This window comes from Oncorhynchus tshawytscha, linkage group LG26 (genome assembly GCF_018296145.1).
Source record: "Oncorhynchus tshawytscha isolate Ot180627B linkage group LG26, Otsh_v2.0, whole genome shotgun sequence".
Classification (NCBI taxonomy): domain Eukaryota; kingdom Metazoa; phylum Chordata; class Actinopteri; order Salmoniformes; family Salmonidae; genus Oncorhynchus; species Oncorhynchus tshawytscha.
Window position 1 is genome coordinate 23,088,891 of NC_056454.1, and position 17,187 is coordinate 23,106,077.

The 17,187-nt window shown below is 40.3% G+C and overlaps 1 protein-coding gene across 1 annotated transcript in view; it reads left to right on the top strand.

Moving 5' to 3' along the window:
• Positions 1-17,187, top strand: part of LOC121841031 (voltage-dependent L-type calcium channel subunit alpha-1F-like) — a 107,769-nt gene that overhangs the window by 53,075 nt on the left and 37,507 nt on the right. Inside the window, 4 exon segments of the mRNA XM_042306950.1 lie at positions 1-216; positions 4,248-4,351; positions 11,975-12,126; positions 15,410-15,484. The exon segment at positions 1-216 is cut by the window's left edge and continues 23 nt beyond it. Coding sequence (XP_042162884.1) covers positions 1-216; positions 4,248-4,351; positions 11,975-12,126; positions 15,410-15,484 — 547 coding nt within the window.

The following is a 17,187-nucleotide window of genomic DNA, read 5'->3' on the forward strand; positions in this document are numbered from 1 at the left end:
GTGTAAGAATTATACTGTTCTCTGTACTCTACTGATACATTTATAGTCTGTGCGTTTGCGGGTCACGGCCGTCAGTGTGTAGTGAACGGGTCTGAGTGTCGAGGAAAGTGGGCTGGACCCAACGGAGGAATCACCAACTTTGACAATTTCTTCTTCGCTATGCTGACGGTGTTCCAGTGTATCACTATGGAGGGGTGGACCGACGTTCTCTACTGGGTAAGAATTATACTGTTCTCTACTGGGTAACGACTCTACTGTACTCTACTGGATAAGATTTATAGTGTTCTCTACTGGGTAACAACTCTACTGTACTCTACTGGATAAGATTTATAGTGTTCTCTACTGGGTAACGACTCTACTGTACTCTACTGGATAAGATTTATACTGTTCTCTACTGGGTAACAACTCTACTGTACTCTACTGGATAAGATTTATACTGTTCTCTACTGGGTAACAACTCTACTGTACTCTACTGGGTAACAACTCTACTGTACTCTACTGGGTAACAACTCTACTGTACTCTACTGGGTAACGACTCTACTGTACTCTACTGGGTAACGACTCTACTGTACTCTACTGGGTAACAACTCTACTGTACTCTACTGGGTAACAACTCTACTGTACTCTACTGGGTAACAACTCTACTGTACTCTACTGGATAAGATTTATACTGTTCTCTACTGGGTAACAACTCTACTGTACTCTACTGGATAAGATTTATACTGTTCTCTACTGGGTAACGACTCTACTGTACTCTACTGGATAAGATTTATACTGTTCTCTACTGGGTAACGACTCTACTGTACTCTACTGGATAAGATTTATACTGTTCTCTACTGGGTAACAACTCTACTGTACTCTACTGGATAAGATTTATACTGTTCTCTACTGGGTAACAACTCTACTGTACTCTACTGGGTAACAACTCTACTGTATTCTACTGGGTAACAACTCTACTGTACTCTACTGGGTAACAACTCTACTGTACTCTACTGGGTAACAACTCTACTGTACTCTACTGGATAAGATTTATACTGTTCTCTACTGGGTAACAACTCTACTGTACTCTACTGGATAAGATTTATACTGTTCTCTACTGGGTAACGACTCTACTGTACTCTACTGGATAAGATTTATACTGTTCTCTACTGGGTAACAACTCTACTGTACTCTACTGGATAAGATTTATACTGTTCTCTACTGGGTAACAACTCTACTGTACTCTACTGGATAAGATTTATACTGTTCTCTACTGGGTAACGACTCTACTGTACTCTACTGGGTAACGACTCTACTGTACTCTACTGGATAAGATTTATACTGTTCTCTACTGGGTAACAACTCTACTGTACTCTACTGGATAAAATTTATACTGTTCTCTACTGGGTAACAACTCTACTGTACTCTACTGGATAAGATTTATACTGTTCTCTACTGGGTAACAACTCTACTGTACTCTACTGGGTAACAACTCTACTGTACTCTACTGGGTAACAACTCTACTGTACTCTACTGGGTAACAACTCTACTGTACTCTACTGGGTAACAACTCTACTGTACTCTACTGGGTAACGACTCTACTGTACTCTACTGGGTAACGACTCTACTGTACTCTACTGGGTAACGACTCTACTGTACTCTACTGGATAAGATTTATACTGTTCTCTACTGGGTAACAACTCTACTGTACTCTACTGGATAAGATTTATACTGTTCTCTACTGGGTAACAACTCTACTGTACTCTACTGGGTAACAACTCTACTGTACTCTACTGGGTAACAACTCTACTGTACTCTACTGGGTAACAACTCTACTGTACTCTACTGGGTAACGACTCTACTGTACTCTACTGGGTAAGAATTACACTGTACTCTACTGGGTAACAACTCTACTGTACTCTACTGGGTAACAACTCTACTGTACTCTACTAGGTAAGAATTATACTGTACTCTACTGGGTAACAACTCTACTGTACTCTACTGGGTAAGAATTACACTGTACTCTACTGGGTAACAACTCTACTGTACTCTACTGGGTAACAACTCTACTGTACTCTACTGGGTAACAACTCTACTGTACTCTACTGGGTAACAACTCTACTGTACTCTACTGGGTAATAAGTCAAATGTACAGCTTGGAAAATAACCTGAAAATTATGTCATTGTTTTAGAAGCTTCTGATAGGCTAATTGACATCATTTGAGTAAATTGTAGGTTTGCCTGTGGATATATTTCAAGGCCTATTTTCAAACTCAGTGCCTCTTTGCTTGACATCATGGTAAAAAAAAATCTGCAAAAACCTCAAAAAGACATTGTAGACCTCCTCATATCTGGTTCATCCTTGGGAGCAATTTCCAAACACCTGAAGGTACCACGTTCATCTGGACAAACAATAGTAAAAAAAAGTATAAACACCATGGGACCACGCAGCCGTCATACCGATCAGGAAGAAGACGCGTTCTGTCTCCTAGAGATGAACGCACTTTGGTGTGAAAAGTGCAAATCAATCCCAGAACAACAGCAAAGGACCTTGTGAAGCTGCAGGAGGAAACAGGTACAAAAGTATCTATATCCACAGTAAAACGAGTCCTGTATCGACATAACCTGAAAGGCAGCTCAGCAAGGAGGAAGCCACTGCTCCAAAACCGCCATAAAAAATCCAGACTACGGTTTGCAACTGCACATGGGGACAGAGATCGTACTTTTTGGAGAAATGTCCTCTGGTCTGATGAAACAAAAATAGAACTGTTCTGAACCACTGGGAATGTGATTAAAGAAATAAAAGCTAAATAAATCATTCTCTCTACTATTATTCTGACATTTCACATTCTTAAAATAAAGTGGTCACTTTAACTGACCTAAAACATGGCATTTTTACTGGGATTAAATATCAGGAATTGAGTTTAAATGTATTTGGCTAAGGTACATGTAAACTTTCGACTTCAACTGTACATTTAACCTTGGCAGGCCAACAATCAGCATTTCGTAAGACAACATATTTGGTACAAATGTAAAAGTAATTGCTGTACTCTACTTTACTGTACTCTACTGTGTTCTACTGTATTCTACTGTACTCTACTGTGTTCTACTGTACTCTACTGTATTCTACTGTACTCTACTGTATTCTACTCTACATTATTCTACACTACTTTACCGTACTCTACTGTAATCTACTGTACTCTACATTATTCTACACTACTTTACCGTACTCTACTGTAATCTACTGTACTCTACATTATTCTACACTACTTTACCGTACTCTACTGTAATCTACTGTACTGTATTCTATTGTACTGTACTGTAGTCTACTCTACTATGATGCTACATCACTGTATTACTTTGAGGATATGTCTTTCTTAATTCTCTGTTTCTCAATCTGTTTCTCCATCTGTTTCTCCATCTATTTCTTCTGTTTCTCCATCTGTTTCTCCATCTGTTTCTTCATCTGTTTCTCCATCTATTTCTTCTGTTTCTCCATCTGTTTCTCCATCTGTTTCTCCATCTGTTTCTCCATCTGTTTCTCCATCTGTTTCTCCATCTGTTTCTCCTCTGTTTCTCCATCTGTTTCTCCATCTGTTTCTGTTTCTCCATCTGTTCCATCTCCATCTGTTTCTCCATCTGTTTCTCATCTGTTTCTCCATCTGTTTCTCCATCTGTTTCTCCATCTGTTTCTCCATCTATTTCTTCTGTTTCTCCATCTATTTCTTCTGTTTCTTCTCTGTTTCTTCTCTATTTCTCATTCTGTTTCTCATCTGTTTCTCCATCTGTTCCTCCATCTGTTTCTCCATCTGTTTCTTCTGTTTCTCCATCTGTTTCTCCATCTGTTTCTCCATCTATTTCTTCTGTTTCTTCTCTGTTTCTTCTCTATTTCTGTTTCTCCATCTGTTTCTCCATCTGTTTTTCTGTTTCTTCTGTTTCTTCTGTTTCTTCTGTTTCTCCATCTGTTTCTCCATCTGTTTCTCCATCTGTTTCTTCTCTGTTTCTCCATCTGTTTCTCCATCTGTTTCTCCATCTGTTCCTCCATCTGTTTCTCCATCTATTTCTTCTGTTTCTCCATCTGTTTCTTCATCTGTTTCTTCTCTGTTTCTCCATCTGTTCCTCCATCTGTTTCTCCATCTATTTCTTCTGTTTCTCCATCTATGTCTTCTGTTTCTCCATCTGTTTCTCCATCTGTTTCTCCATCTGTTTCTTCTCTATTTCTCATTCTGTTTATTTTCTGTTTCTCCAAATTCTTCTTCTTCCACTAGATGAATGATGCCATCGGGTTTGAGATGCCCTGGGTTTACTTTGTCAGTCTGGTGGTTTTTGGCTCCTTCTTCGTCCTCAACCTGGTTTTGGGTGTGTTGAGTGGGTGAGTATCACGACTCTGTGTGTGGGTGTGTGTGTGTGTGTGTGTGCCTTCTATGTGTGTTCTCTGTGTGAGAATTCTTTAAGGAGATAGAGGCCAAGGGGGTGTTTACTAGATTGTGTGTATTAGTGTGTGTGTATTAGTGAGTGTGTTCGTGTGTGTATTAGTGTGTGTGTGTTCGTGTGTGTATTAGTGCTGTGTATTTGTGTGTGTATTAGTGCTGTGTATTAGTGTGTGTGTTCGTGTGTGTATTAGTGCGTGTGTGTATTAGTGCGCATGTACTAGTGTGTGTGTGTGTGTATTAGTGTGTGTATTAGTGAGTGTGTTCATGTGTGTATTAGTGCGTGTGTATTTGTGTGTGTGTGTTTGTGTGTGTATTAGTGCTGTGTATTTGTGTGTGTATTAGTGAGTGTGTATTGTGTGTATTGTGTGTGTGTGTGTGTGTGTGTGTGTGTATTAGTGTGTGTGTATTAGTGTGTGTGTGTATTAGTGTGTGTATTAGTGTGTGTGTATTGTGTTTGTGTACTAGTGTGTGTATTAGTGCGGTGTGTGTGTGTGTGTGTGTGTGTATGTGTGTGTGTGTGTGTGTGTGTGTGTGTGTGTGTGTACTTGTGTGTGTGTGTGTGTGTGTATTGTGTGTGTGTGTGTGTGTGTGTGTGTGTGTGTGTGTGTGTGTACGTGTGTATTTGTGTGTGTGTGTGTGTGTGTGTACTGTGTGTGTGTGTGTACTAGTGTGTGTGTGTGTGTACTAGTGTGTGTGTGTGTGTGTGTGTGTGTACTAGTGTGTGTGTGTGTGTACTATTGTGTGTGTGTACTGTGTGTGTGTGTGTGTGTGTATTGTGTGTGTGTGTGTATTTGTGTGTGTGTACTAGTGTGTGTGTGTGTGTGTACTAGTGTGTGTGTATACTAGTGTGTGTGTGTGTGTATTAGTGTGTGTATTAGTGTGTGTACTAGTGTGTGTGTACTAGTGTGTGTATTAGTGTGTGTACTAGTGTGTGTGTATTAGTGTGTGTACTAGTGTGTGTGTATTAGTGTGTGTACTAGTGTGTGTGTATTAGTGTGTGTATTAGTGTGTGTGTATTAGTGTGTGTATTAGTGTGTGTATTAGTGTGTGTGTATTAGTGTGTGTGTATTAGTGTGTGTGTGTATTAGTGTGTGTGTATTAGTGTATGTGTATTAGTGTGTGTGTATTAGTGTGTGTGTATTAGTGTATGTATTAGTGTGTGTGTATTAGTGTGTGTATTATTTTGTTGCCTTACAACCTGGAATTAAAATAGTTTTTTGGGGGGTTTGTATCATTTGATTTACACAACATGCCTACCACTTTGAAGATGCTAAATATTTTTTATTGGGAAACAAACAAGAAATAAGATTTTTTAAAAACGGAGAACTTGAACGTGCATAACTATTCACCCCCTCAAGTCAATACTTTGTAGAGGCACATTTTGCAGCTATTGCAACTGCAAGTCTCTTGGGGTACGTATCTCTATAAGCTTGGCACATCTAACCACTGGGATTTTTGCAAAAACTGCTCCAGCTCCTTCAAGTTGGATGGGTTCCGCTGGTGTACAGCAATCTTTAACACGGAACCCAAACTGGCTGCGTGCGTAAATTTATTTTGTCCCCCCACACCAAACACTATCACGACACGCACGTTGAAGTATCAAAACAAACTCTGAACCAATCACATTAATTTGGGGACAGGTCGAAAAGCATTAAACATTTATGGCAATTTAGCTAGCTAGCTTGCACTTGCTAGCTAATTTTTCCTATTTAGCTAGCTTGTTTTTGCTAGTTAATTGTCCTGGGATATAAACATTGAGTTGTTATTTTACCTGAAATGCACAAGATCCTCTACTCCGACAATTAATCCGCACATAAAATGGTCAACCGAATCGTTTCTAGTCATCTCTCCTCCTTCCAGGCTATATGGTGATTGGCATCTAAACTTTCATAGTATTACCACAACGCAGACAACACAGTTAGTCTTTCAATCACCCACGTGGGTATAACCAATGAGGAGACGGCATGTGGGTATCTACTTCTATAAACCAATGGGGAGATGGGAGAGGCAGGACTTGCAGCGCAATCCGCGTCAGAAATAGAACTGACTTCTATTTTAGCGCCTGGCATCGCAGACACTCGTTCGCGAGCAGTGTGGGTTCAATAATTGAATCATATAGATTTCTAAATTTATTTTGCAACGCGAGCGGTGTAGTCAGGGTGTGAGTCATACCACAGCTTCTCAAATGGATTGAGGTCTGGGCTTTGACTAGGCCATTCCAAGACATGTCATGTTTCCCCTAAACCTGTTATGGCGAGGAGTTAGGGGAACTCCCCCCGCCCCCATTCAGCTGAAAAGGTGGCACGGGGAATTCAAAAATATTCTTTAGAAATATTTAACTTTAACACATTAACAAGTCCAATACAGCAAATGAAAGATAAACATCTTGTTAATCTACCCATCATGTCCGATTTTTAAATGTTTTACAGCGAAAACACAACATATGGTGGTCTAACATACCAAGCTGTGGTATGTTAGACCACCACCAAATAAAATAAAAAACACAGCCATTTTTCCCAGCCAAAGATAGAGTCACAAAAGCAGAATTTGAGATAAAATGAATCACTAACCTTTTGATAATCTTCATCAGATGACACTCATATGACATGTTACACAATACATTTATGTTTTGTACGATAATATGCATATTTATATCCACAAATCTCGGTTTACATTGACGCCATGTTCAGAAATGCCTCCAAAATATCCGGAGGAATTATAGAAAGCTACGCCAGATAACAGAAATACTCATCATAAACATTGACTAAAGATACATGTTCTACATATAATTAAAGATACACTGGTTCTTAATGCAACCGCTGTGTCAGATTTTTTAAAAACTTTACGAAAAAAGCATACCATGCAATAATCTGAGACGGCGCTCAGACGTAAATATATTTCTCTGCTATGTTGGAGTCAACAGAAATACGAAATGACATCATAAATATTCCCTTGCCTTTGATGATCTTTCATCAGAATGCAGTGCAAGGAATCCTAGTTCCACAATATATCGTTGTTTTGTTCCATAATGTCCAATACTAGTGTCCAATTAGCTGCATTTGCTAGCACTTTCAGCTCACGTGCCCAAAAGCTGACGCTGGTCCAGGAGAACTCGGACGAAAACTTCAAAAAAGTTATATTCCAGGTCGAATAAACTGTTCAAACTAAGTAGAGAATCAATCTTCAGGATGTTATTTTCATATATATCCAATAACGTTCCAACCGGAGCATACATTTTCATCTGCAGCCAAATGGAACGATGGTGACACCCACAGACAAATGCGCAACAGGGAAATTGCTTTCTGCCAGGACAGTGACTCATTCCCCTCCCATTCGGTCAAAGTTCACACCAGAGGCTCCATTCCACGTTCTACTGAATGAGGACATCTAGTGGAAGGCATAGGAAGTGCTAACAGATCCATATCTTATTTGGAAGGGAAGAGGCGATGACATAAAATTAGTCACGCATTCAGAATTTCACTTCCTGTTTGGAAGATTGCCTGCCCTATGAGTTCTGTTATACTCACAGACATAATTCAAACAGTTTTAGAAACTTCAGAGTGTTTTCTATCCAATAATATGCATATATTAGCAATCTAGAACAGAGTAGGATGCAGTTCACTATGGGCACGCAATTCAACCAAAGTGAAAATACTGCCCCCTATCCCCAAAAAGTTAATAAACCACTCAAGTGTTGCTTTAGCCAGTATGCTTAGGGTCATTGTCCTGCTGGAAGGTGAACCTCCGTCCCAGTCTCAAATCTCTGGATGACTGAAACAGGTTTCCCTCAAGAATTTCCCTGTATTTATCCGTCATTCCTTCAATTCTGACCAGTTCCCCAGTCCCTGCCGATGAAAACCATCCCCACAGCATGATGCTGCCACTACCATGCCTCACTGTGGGTATGGTGTTCTTGGTGTGATGAGAGGTGTTGGGTTTACCCCAGACATAACGTTTTCCTTGATGGCCAAATATCTCAATTTTAGTCTCATCTGACCAGAGTACCTTCTTCATATGTTTGGGGATTCTCCCACATGCCTTTTGGCGAACACCAAGCATGTTTGCTTATATTTTTCTTTAAATCTTCTTTGGGATTGGTGTCCCTTACACGGGACGGTTGAGTTAACATAGGCTAATGCGATTAGCATGAGGTTGTAAGTAACTGTCACGTCGTCAAGTGTCACATCCTGACCTTAGTTCCTTTTTTATGTCTCTGTTTGGTCAGGGCGTGAGTTGGGGTGGGCATTATATTTCTGTGTTTGGCCTGGTATGGTTCCCAATCAGAGGCAGCTGTCAATCGTTGTCTCTGATTGAGAACCATACTTAGGCAGCCTGTTTTCCCACTATGAGTTGTGGGTAGTTGTTTTCTGTCTCTGTGTCTGCACCAGACAGAACTGTTTAGTTTTCGTTCGTTCTCTTTGTTTCGTGTTCAGTTTCAATAAATATTAACATGGACAAGTACCACGCTGCATATTGGTCCGATCTCTCCTACTCCTCCTCAGAAGAGGAGGAAAACCGTTACAGTAACTAGAAAATGTTCCAGGACATGTTCCAGGACATAGACATATCTGATATTGGCAGAAATATTGGCAGAAAGCTTAAATTCTTGTTAATCTAACTGCACTGTCTAATTTACAGTAGCTATTACAGTGAAATAATACCATGCTATTGTTTGAGGAGAGTGCACAATTGTGAACATAAGAAGTTATTAATAAACAAATTAGGCAGATGTGGGCAGTCTTGATACAACATTTTGAACAGCGTTACAATGGTTCATTGGATCAGTCTACAACATACACTGCTGTCATCTAGTGGCCAACATTTATATTGCACCTAGGCTGGAAAATTACATTATGGCCTTTCTCTTGCATTTCAACGATGATGGAACAATGAAAAATACAAAATAACGGTTGGTTTATTCTTTGTATTATCTTTTACCAGATCTATTGTGTTATATTCTCCTACATTCCTTTCACATTTCCATAAACCTCAACGTGTTTCCTTTCAAATGGTACCAATAATATGCATATCCTTGCTTCAGGGTCTGAGCTACAGGCAGTTCGATTTGGGCATGTCATTTTAGGCGAAAATTGAATAGAAAGGGGGGCATCCTTAAGTTAAAGCAATGGCTTTTTTTCTGGCCTCTCTTCCATAAATCCCAGCTCTGTGGATTGTACGACTTAAAGTGGTCCTATGGACAGATACTCCCATCTCCGCTGTGGAGCTTTGCAGCTCCTTCAGGGTTATCTTTGGTCTCTTTGTTGCCTCTGATTAATGCCCTCATTGCCTGGTCTGTGAGTTTTGGTGGGCTTCTCTCACTTGGCAGGTTTGTTGTGGTGCCATATTCTTTCCATTGTTTAATAATGGATTTAATGGTGCTCCCTGGGATGTTCAAAGTTTCAGATATTATTTTATAACCCAACCCTGATCTGTACTTCTCCACAACTTTGTCCCTGACCTGTTTGGAGAGCTTCTTGGTCTTCATGGTGCCACTTCCTTGGTGGTGTCCCTTGCTTAGTGGTGTTGCAGACTCTGGTGCCTTTCAGAACAGGTGTATATACACTGAGATCATGTGACGGATCATGTGATTAGATTGCACACAGGTGGACTTTATTTAACTAATTTTGTGAATTCTGAAGGTAATTGGTTGCACCAGATCTTATTTAGGGGCTTCATAGCAAAGGGGGTGAATACAATTTGTTTCTTCTCTGTTTCTTCTCTGTTTCTCCATCTGTTTCTCCATCTGTTTCTCCTCTGTTTCTTCTCTGTTTCTCCATCTGTTTCTCCATCTGTTTCTCCATCTGTTTCTCCATCTGTTTCTCCATCTGTTTCTACATCTGTTTCTCCTCTGTTTCTTCTCTGTTTCTCCATCTGTTTCTTCTCTGTTTCTCCATCTGTTTCTCCTCTGTTTCTTCTCTGTTTCTCCATCTGTTTCTCCATCTGTTTCTCCATCTGTTTCTGCATCTGTTTCTCCATCTGTTTCTCCTCTGTTTCTCATCTGTTTCTCCATCTGTTTCTCCATCTGTTTCTCCATCTGTTTCTGCATCTGTTTCTCCATTTGTTTCTTCTCTGTTTCTCCATCTGTTTCTCCATCTGTTTCTCCATCTGTTTCTCATCTGTTTCTCCATCTGTTTCTCCATCTGTTTCTTCTCTGTTTCAATTTTTTTCAAAAATATATTTTTCACTTCACCAATTTGGACTATTTTGTGTATGTCCCATGTCACGTTCGTTATAATGAATGTCGGACCAAGGCGATGAGTTCCACATAATTTAATTAAAGAAGTGAAACTTTAGCCTAAGACTAAATAATAAACTAACAAACCACAAAACCATGCCTACACCACTAACTCAAAACATAAACAATATCCCATAACCTACAGGTGGAAAACATGCTACTTAAGTATGATCCCCAATTAGAGACAACGATAGCCAGATGCCTCTAATTGGGAATCATACCAAACACCCCAATATGGAAAAAACAACCTAGAACCCCACATGGAAAATATAAACTAGACTAACCCCCCAGTCACGCCCTGACCTACTCTACCATAGAAAATAAAGGCTCTCTAGTGCGTGTATGTGTGTGTGTGTGGTGTGTGTGTGTGTGTGTGTGTGTGTGTGTGTACTAGTACGTGTGTATTAGATTTGTATGTACTAGTGCGTGTGTACTAGTGTTTGTATTAGTTTGTATGTACTAGTGTGTGTGTGTACTAGTGTGTGTGTGTGTGTGTGTGTGTGTGTACTAGTGTGTGTGTGTGTACTAGTGCGTGTGTGTGTGTGTGTGTACTAGTGTGTGTGTGTACTAGTGTGTGTGTGTGTGTACTAGTGTGTGTGTGTGTACTAGTGTGTGTGTGTGTGTGTGTGTGTACTAGTGTGTGTACTAGTGTGTGTGTGTGTGTGTGTACTAGTGTGTGTGTGTGTGTGTGTGTGTGTGTGTGTGTGTGTGTGTGTGTGTACTAGTGCGTGTGTGTGTACTAGTGTGTGTGTGTACAAGTGCGTGTGTATTAGTTTGTATGTACTAGTGTGTGTGTGTACTAGTGCATGTGTGTACTAGTGTGTGTGTGTACTAGCGTGCGTGTGTATTAGTTTGTATGTACTAGTGTGTGTGTGTATTAGTTTGTATGTACTAGTGCGTGTGTGTTAGTTTGTATGTACTAGTGCGTGTGTACTAGTGTGTGTGTGTGTGTAGTAGTGTGTGTGTATTAGTTTGTATGTACTAGTGCGTGTGTGTTAGTTTGTATGTACTAGTGCATGTGTATTAGTTTGTATGTACTAGTGCGTGTGTGTACTAGTGTGTGTGTGTGTATTAGTTTGTATGTACTAGTGCGTGTGTGTTAGTTTGTATGTACTAGTGCGTGCGTATTAGTCTGTATGTACTAGTGCGTGTGTATTAGTTTGTATGTACTAGTGCGTGTGTGTGTGTTCTAGTGTGTGTGTACTAGTGTGTGTGTACTAGTGCGTGTGTATTAGTGTGTGTGTTCTAGTTTGTGTGTGCTACTGCGTGTGTATTGGTACGTGTGTGTGTGTGTACGTGCCTGACATTATGTGTTATGATCCTACAGAGAGTTCTCCAAGGAGAGAGAGAAGGCCCAGGCGCGAGGGGACTTCCAGAAGCTGAGGGAGAAGCAGCAGATGGAGGAGGACCTGTCTGGATACATGGACTGGATCACACAGGCTGAGGACATGGATGAGTTTGACGAGGATGGAAACAGACGTGAGTACCGTGTGTGTCTAAAGGGGGACATTCCCACTGTAGGGTGACATAACACTATGCACCATTTATAGATTATGACGTAGGATTTTAGATGTTTTTTTATGAAGTACTTAAGATGCATCAAGGAATGCTTTATGAAGCCTTAATGTATGCTTTATGAAGCCTTAATGAATGCTTTATGAAGCCTTAATGTATGGTTTATGAAGCCTTAATGTATGCTTTATGAAGTCTTAATGTATGCTTTATGCTTTATGAAGCCTTAATGTATACTATATGAAGTCTTAATGTATGCTTTATGCTTTATGAAGCCTTAATGTATACTATATGAAGCCTTAATGTATACTTTATGAGGCCTTAATGTATGCTTTGAGGCCTTAATGTATGTTTTATGAAGCCTTAATGTATACTATATGAAGCCTTAATGTATACTATATGAAGCCTTAATGTATACTATATGAAGCCTTAATGTATACTATATGAAGCCTTAATGTATGCTTTGAGGCCTTAATGTATGCTTTATGAAGCCTTAATGTATGGTTTATGAAGCCTTAATGTATACTATATGAAGCCTTAATGTATACTATATGAAGCCTTAATGTATACTATATGAAGCCTTAATGTATACTATATGAAGCCTTAATGTATACTATATGAAGCCTTAATGTATACTATATGAAGTCTTAATGTATGCTTTATGCTTTATGAAGCCTTAATGTATACTATATGAAGCCTTAATGTATACTATATGAAGCCTTAATGTATGGTTTATGAAGCCTTAATGTATACTATATGAAGCCTTAATGTATACTATATGAAGCCTTAATGTATGGTTTATGCTTTATGAAGCCTTAATGTATACTATATGAAGCCTTAATGTATACTATATGAAGCCTTAATGTATACTATATGAAGCCTTAATGTATGCTTTATGAAGCCTTAATGTATACTACAGTGGGGCAAAAAAGTATTTAGTCAGACACCAATTGGGAGAACTTGCACAATTGGTGGCTGACTAAATACTTTTTTTGCCCCACTGTATCTTATTATGGTTCTCAATCAGGGACAACGATAGACAGCTGCCTCTGATTGAGAACCACACCTGGCCAAAACAACAAAGAAATACAAAACATAGAAAATGAACATAGAAGCGTCGTGCATCATCTGTTCAATGATGTCAGAGGGACGGGGGGGGGACGGTGTTGTTTACAGTAACTTCTTGATCGTTGTAATATTTCACGAACAGACGTGGCAGTTTCACCATTAAGAATTCCAGCTTTCAATTGGGGACCTACAAATTCTAATGAAATCCTTCACTGTCTTTAGGTACTACTGCAGTCTTGACTCTGTTCCGTTAAAACAGAATGGACTGGGTTAAGGTTGTTATATGGACTGGGTTAGGGTTGTTATATGGACTGGGTTAGGGTTGTGATAACAGAATGGACTGGGTTAGGGTTGTTATAACAGAATGGACTGGGTTAGGGTTGTTATAACAGAATGGACTGGGTTAGGGTTGTTATAACAGAATGGACTGGGTTAGGGTTGTTATAACAGAATGGACTGGGTTAGGGTTGTGATAACAGAATGGACTGGGTTAGGGTTGTTATAAAAGAATGGACTGGGTTAGGGTTGTTATAACAGAATGGACTGGGTTAGGGTTGTTATAACAGAATGGACTGGGTTAGGGTTGTTATAACAGAATGGACTGGGTTAGGGTTGTTATAACAGAATGGACTGGGTTATGGGTTGTTATAACAGAATGGACTGGGTTAGGGTTGTTATAACATAATGGACTGGGTTAGGGTTGTTATATGGACTGAAGGGTTGTTATATGGACTGGGTTAGGGTTGTTATAACAGAATGGACTGGGTTAGGGTTGTTATAACAGAATGGACTGGGTTAGGGTTGTTATAACAGAATGGACTGGGTTAGGGTTGTTATAACAGAATGGACTGGGTTCTGGGTTGTTATATGGACTGGGTTAGGGTTGTTATATGGACTGGGTTAGGGTTGTTATAACATAATGGACTGGGTTAGGGTTGTTATAACAGAATGGACTGGGTTAGGGTTGTTATAACAGAATGGACTGCAGTTAGGGTTGTTATAACAGAATGGACTGGGTTAGGGTTGTTATAACAGAATGGACTGGGTTAGGGTTGTTATAACAGAATGGACTGGGTTAGGGTTGTTATAACAGAATGGACTGGGTTAGGGTTGTTATATGGACTGGGTTAGGGTTGTTTATATGGACTGGGTTAGGGTTGTTATAACAGAATGGACTGGGTTAGGGTTGTTATAACAGAATGGACTGGGTTAGGGTTGTTATAACAGAATGGACTGGGTTAGGGTTGTTATAACAGAATGGACTGGGTTAGGGTTGTTATAACAGAATGGACTGGGTTAGGGTTGTTATAACAGAATGGACTGGGTTAGGGTTGTTATAACAGAATGGACTGGGTTAGGGTTGTTATATGGACTGGGTTAGGGTAGTTTTATGGACTGGGTTAGGGTTGTTATAACAGAATGGACTGGGTTAGGTTTGTTATATGGACTGGGTTAGGGTTGTTATAACAGAATGGACTGGGTTAGGGTTGTTATAACACAATGGACTGGGTTGGGGTTGTTATAACAGAATGGACTGGGTTAGGGTTGTTATAACAGAATGGACTGGGTTAGGGTTGTTATATGGACTGGGTTAGGGTAGTTTTATGGACTGGGTTAGGGTTGTTATAACAGAATGGACTGAGTTAGGGTTGTTATAACAGAATGGACTGGGTTAGGGGTTATGGGTTGTTATAACAGAATGGACTGGGTTAGGGTTGTTATAACAGAATGGACTGGGTTAGGGTTGTTATAACAGAATGGACTGGGTTAGGGTTGTTATAACAGAATGGACTGGGTTAGGGTTGTTATAACAGAATGGACTGGGTTAGGGTTGTTATAACAGAATGGACTGGGTTAGGGTTGTTATAACAGAATGGACTGGGTTAGGGTTGTTATAACAGAATGGACTGGGTTAGGGTTGTTATAACAGAATGGACTGGGTTAGGGTTGTTATAACAGAATGGACTGGGTTAGGGTTGTTATAACAGAATGGACTGGGTTAGGGTTGTTATAACAGAATGGACTGGGTTAGGGTTGTTATAAAAGAATGGACTGGGTTAGGGTTGTTATAACAGAATGGACTGGGTTAGGGTTGTTATAACAGAATGGACTGGGTTAGGGTTGATATAACATAATGGACTGGGTTAGGGTTGTGATAACATGATGTTTCTCTCTTCCTAAGTTGCGACACTGGGGGATCTGTCAGACAAGAAGAAAGGGAAGTTTGGCTGGTTCAGTCACTCAAACGACACACACGGTAGGTTCTGTGTGTGTGTGTGTGTGTGTGTGTGTGTGTGTGTGTGTGTGTGTGTGTGTGTGTGTGTATAGCCAATTAACATCTAGGGCTAATGACTCTTGCTGTTGGGAGGCTGTGCAGTTCAGTGAACAGGCAAAAGCCTCATTCTCACAGTCATATCTAATTCTAGGATCACACACACACACACACACCACACAGACACCCACACACACACACAGTACACACACACACACACACACACACACACACACACACACACACACACACACACACACACACACACACACACACACACACACACACACACACACACACACACTGCACATCACCATCTCCTCTTTCTATATCTGGGTCTCTTTCTCAATTTGTCTCGAGATAAATCACTTGACCCTATTTCAAATAGATTGCTCCTCTCTGTAACACACACGCTAATCTCACCCCCGTGTCTCCCTCCCTCTCTCTCTCTCTCTCTCTCTCTCTCTCTCTCTCTCTCTCTCTCTCTCTCTCTCTCTCTCTCTCTCTCTCTCTCTCTCTTTCTCTCTCTCTCTCTCTTTTCTCTCTCTCCTTTTTCTCTCTCTCTTTCTCTCTCTCTCTCTCTCTTTTCTCTCTCTCTTTCTCTCTCTCTCTTTCTCGCTCTCTCTTTCTCTCTCTCTCTTTCTCGCTCTTTTTCTCTCTCTCTTTCTCTCTCGCTCTCTCTTTCTCTCTCGCGCTCTCTCTCTCTCTCTCGTGCTCTCTCTCTCTGTCTGTCTGTCTGTCTGTCTGTCTGTCTGTCTGTCTGTCTGTCTGTCTGTCTGTCTGTCTGTCTGTCTGTCTGTCTGTCTGTCTGTCTGTCTGTCTGTCTGTCTGTCTGTCTCTCTCTCTCTCTCTCTCTCTCTCTCTCTCTCTCTCTCTCTCTTTCTCAATTATATTTCAATTTAAGGGGCTTTATTGGCTTGGGAAACATATGTTTACATTGCCAGAGCAAGTTAAGTAGATATTAAATATAGGTTATAATGGTGTTTGTTCTTCACAGGTTGCCTAGCTGCCCTTTTCTTGTGGCAACAGGTCACACATATTTCTGCTGTGATGGCACACTATGGTAATTCTTTGTGGATCTGTGTAATCTGAGGGAAATATGTCTCTCTAATATGGTCATACATTGGGCAGGAGGTTAGGAAGTGCAGCTCCGTTTCCACCTCATTTTGTGGACAGTGTGCACATAGCCTGTCATCTCTTGAGAGCCAGGTCTGCCTACAGCAGCCTTTCTCAATAGCAAGGCTATGCTCACTGAGTCTGTACATTGTCAAAGATTTCCTTCATTTTGGGTCAGTCACAGTGGCAAGGTATTCTGCCACAGTGTACTCTCTGTTTAGGGCCAAATAGCATTTTAGTTTGCTCTGTTTTTTTGTTAACTCTTTCCAATGTGTCAAGTGATTATATTTTTGTTTTCTCATTATTTGGTTGGGTCTAACTGTGTTGCTGTCTCTCTCTCTCCCTTTCTCTCTCTTTTCAATCACTCTCACATTCTCTCTCCACCTCCCTCTCTCCTTCTCTCTGTCTCTTTTCAATCACTCTCACATTCTCTCTCCACCTCCCTCTCTCTCCCTTTCTCTCTCTCTTTTCAATCACTCTCACATTCTTTCTCCACCTCCCTCTCTGTCTCTTCGACCACACCCACATTCTCTCTCTCTTTTTCTCTCTCTCTGTTTCTATATATATATATT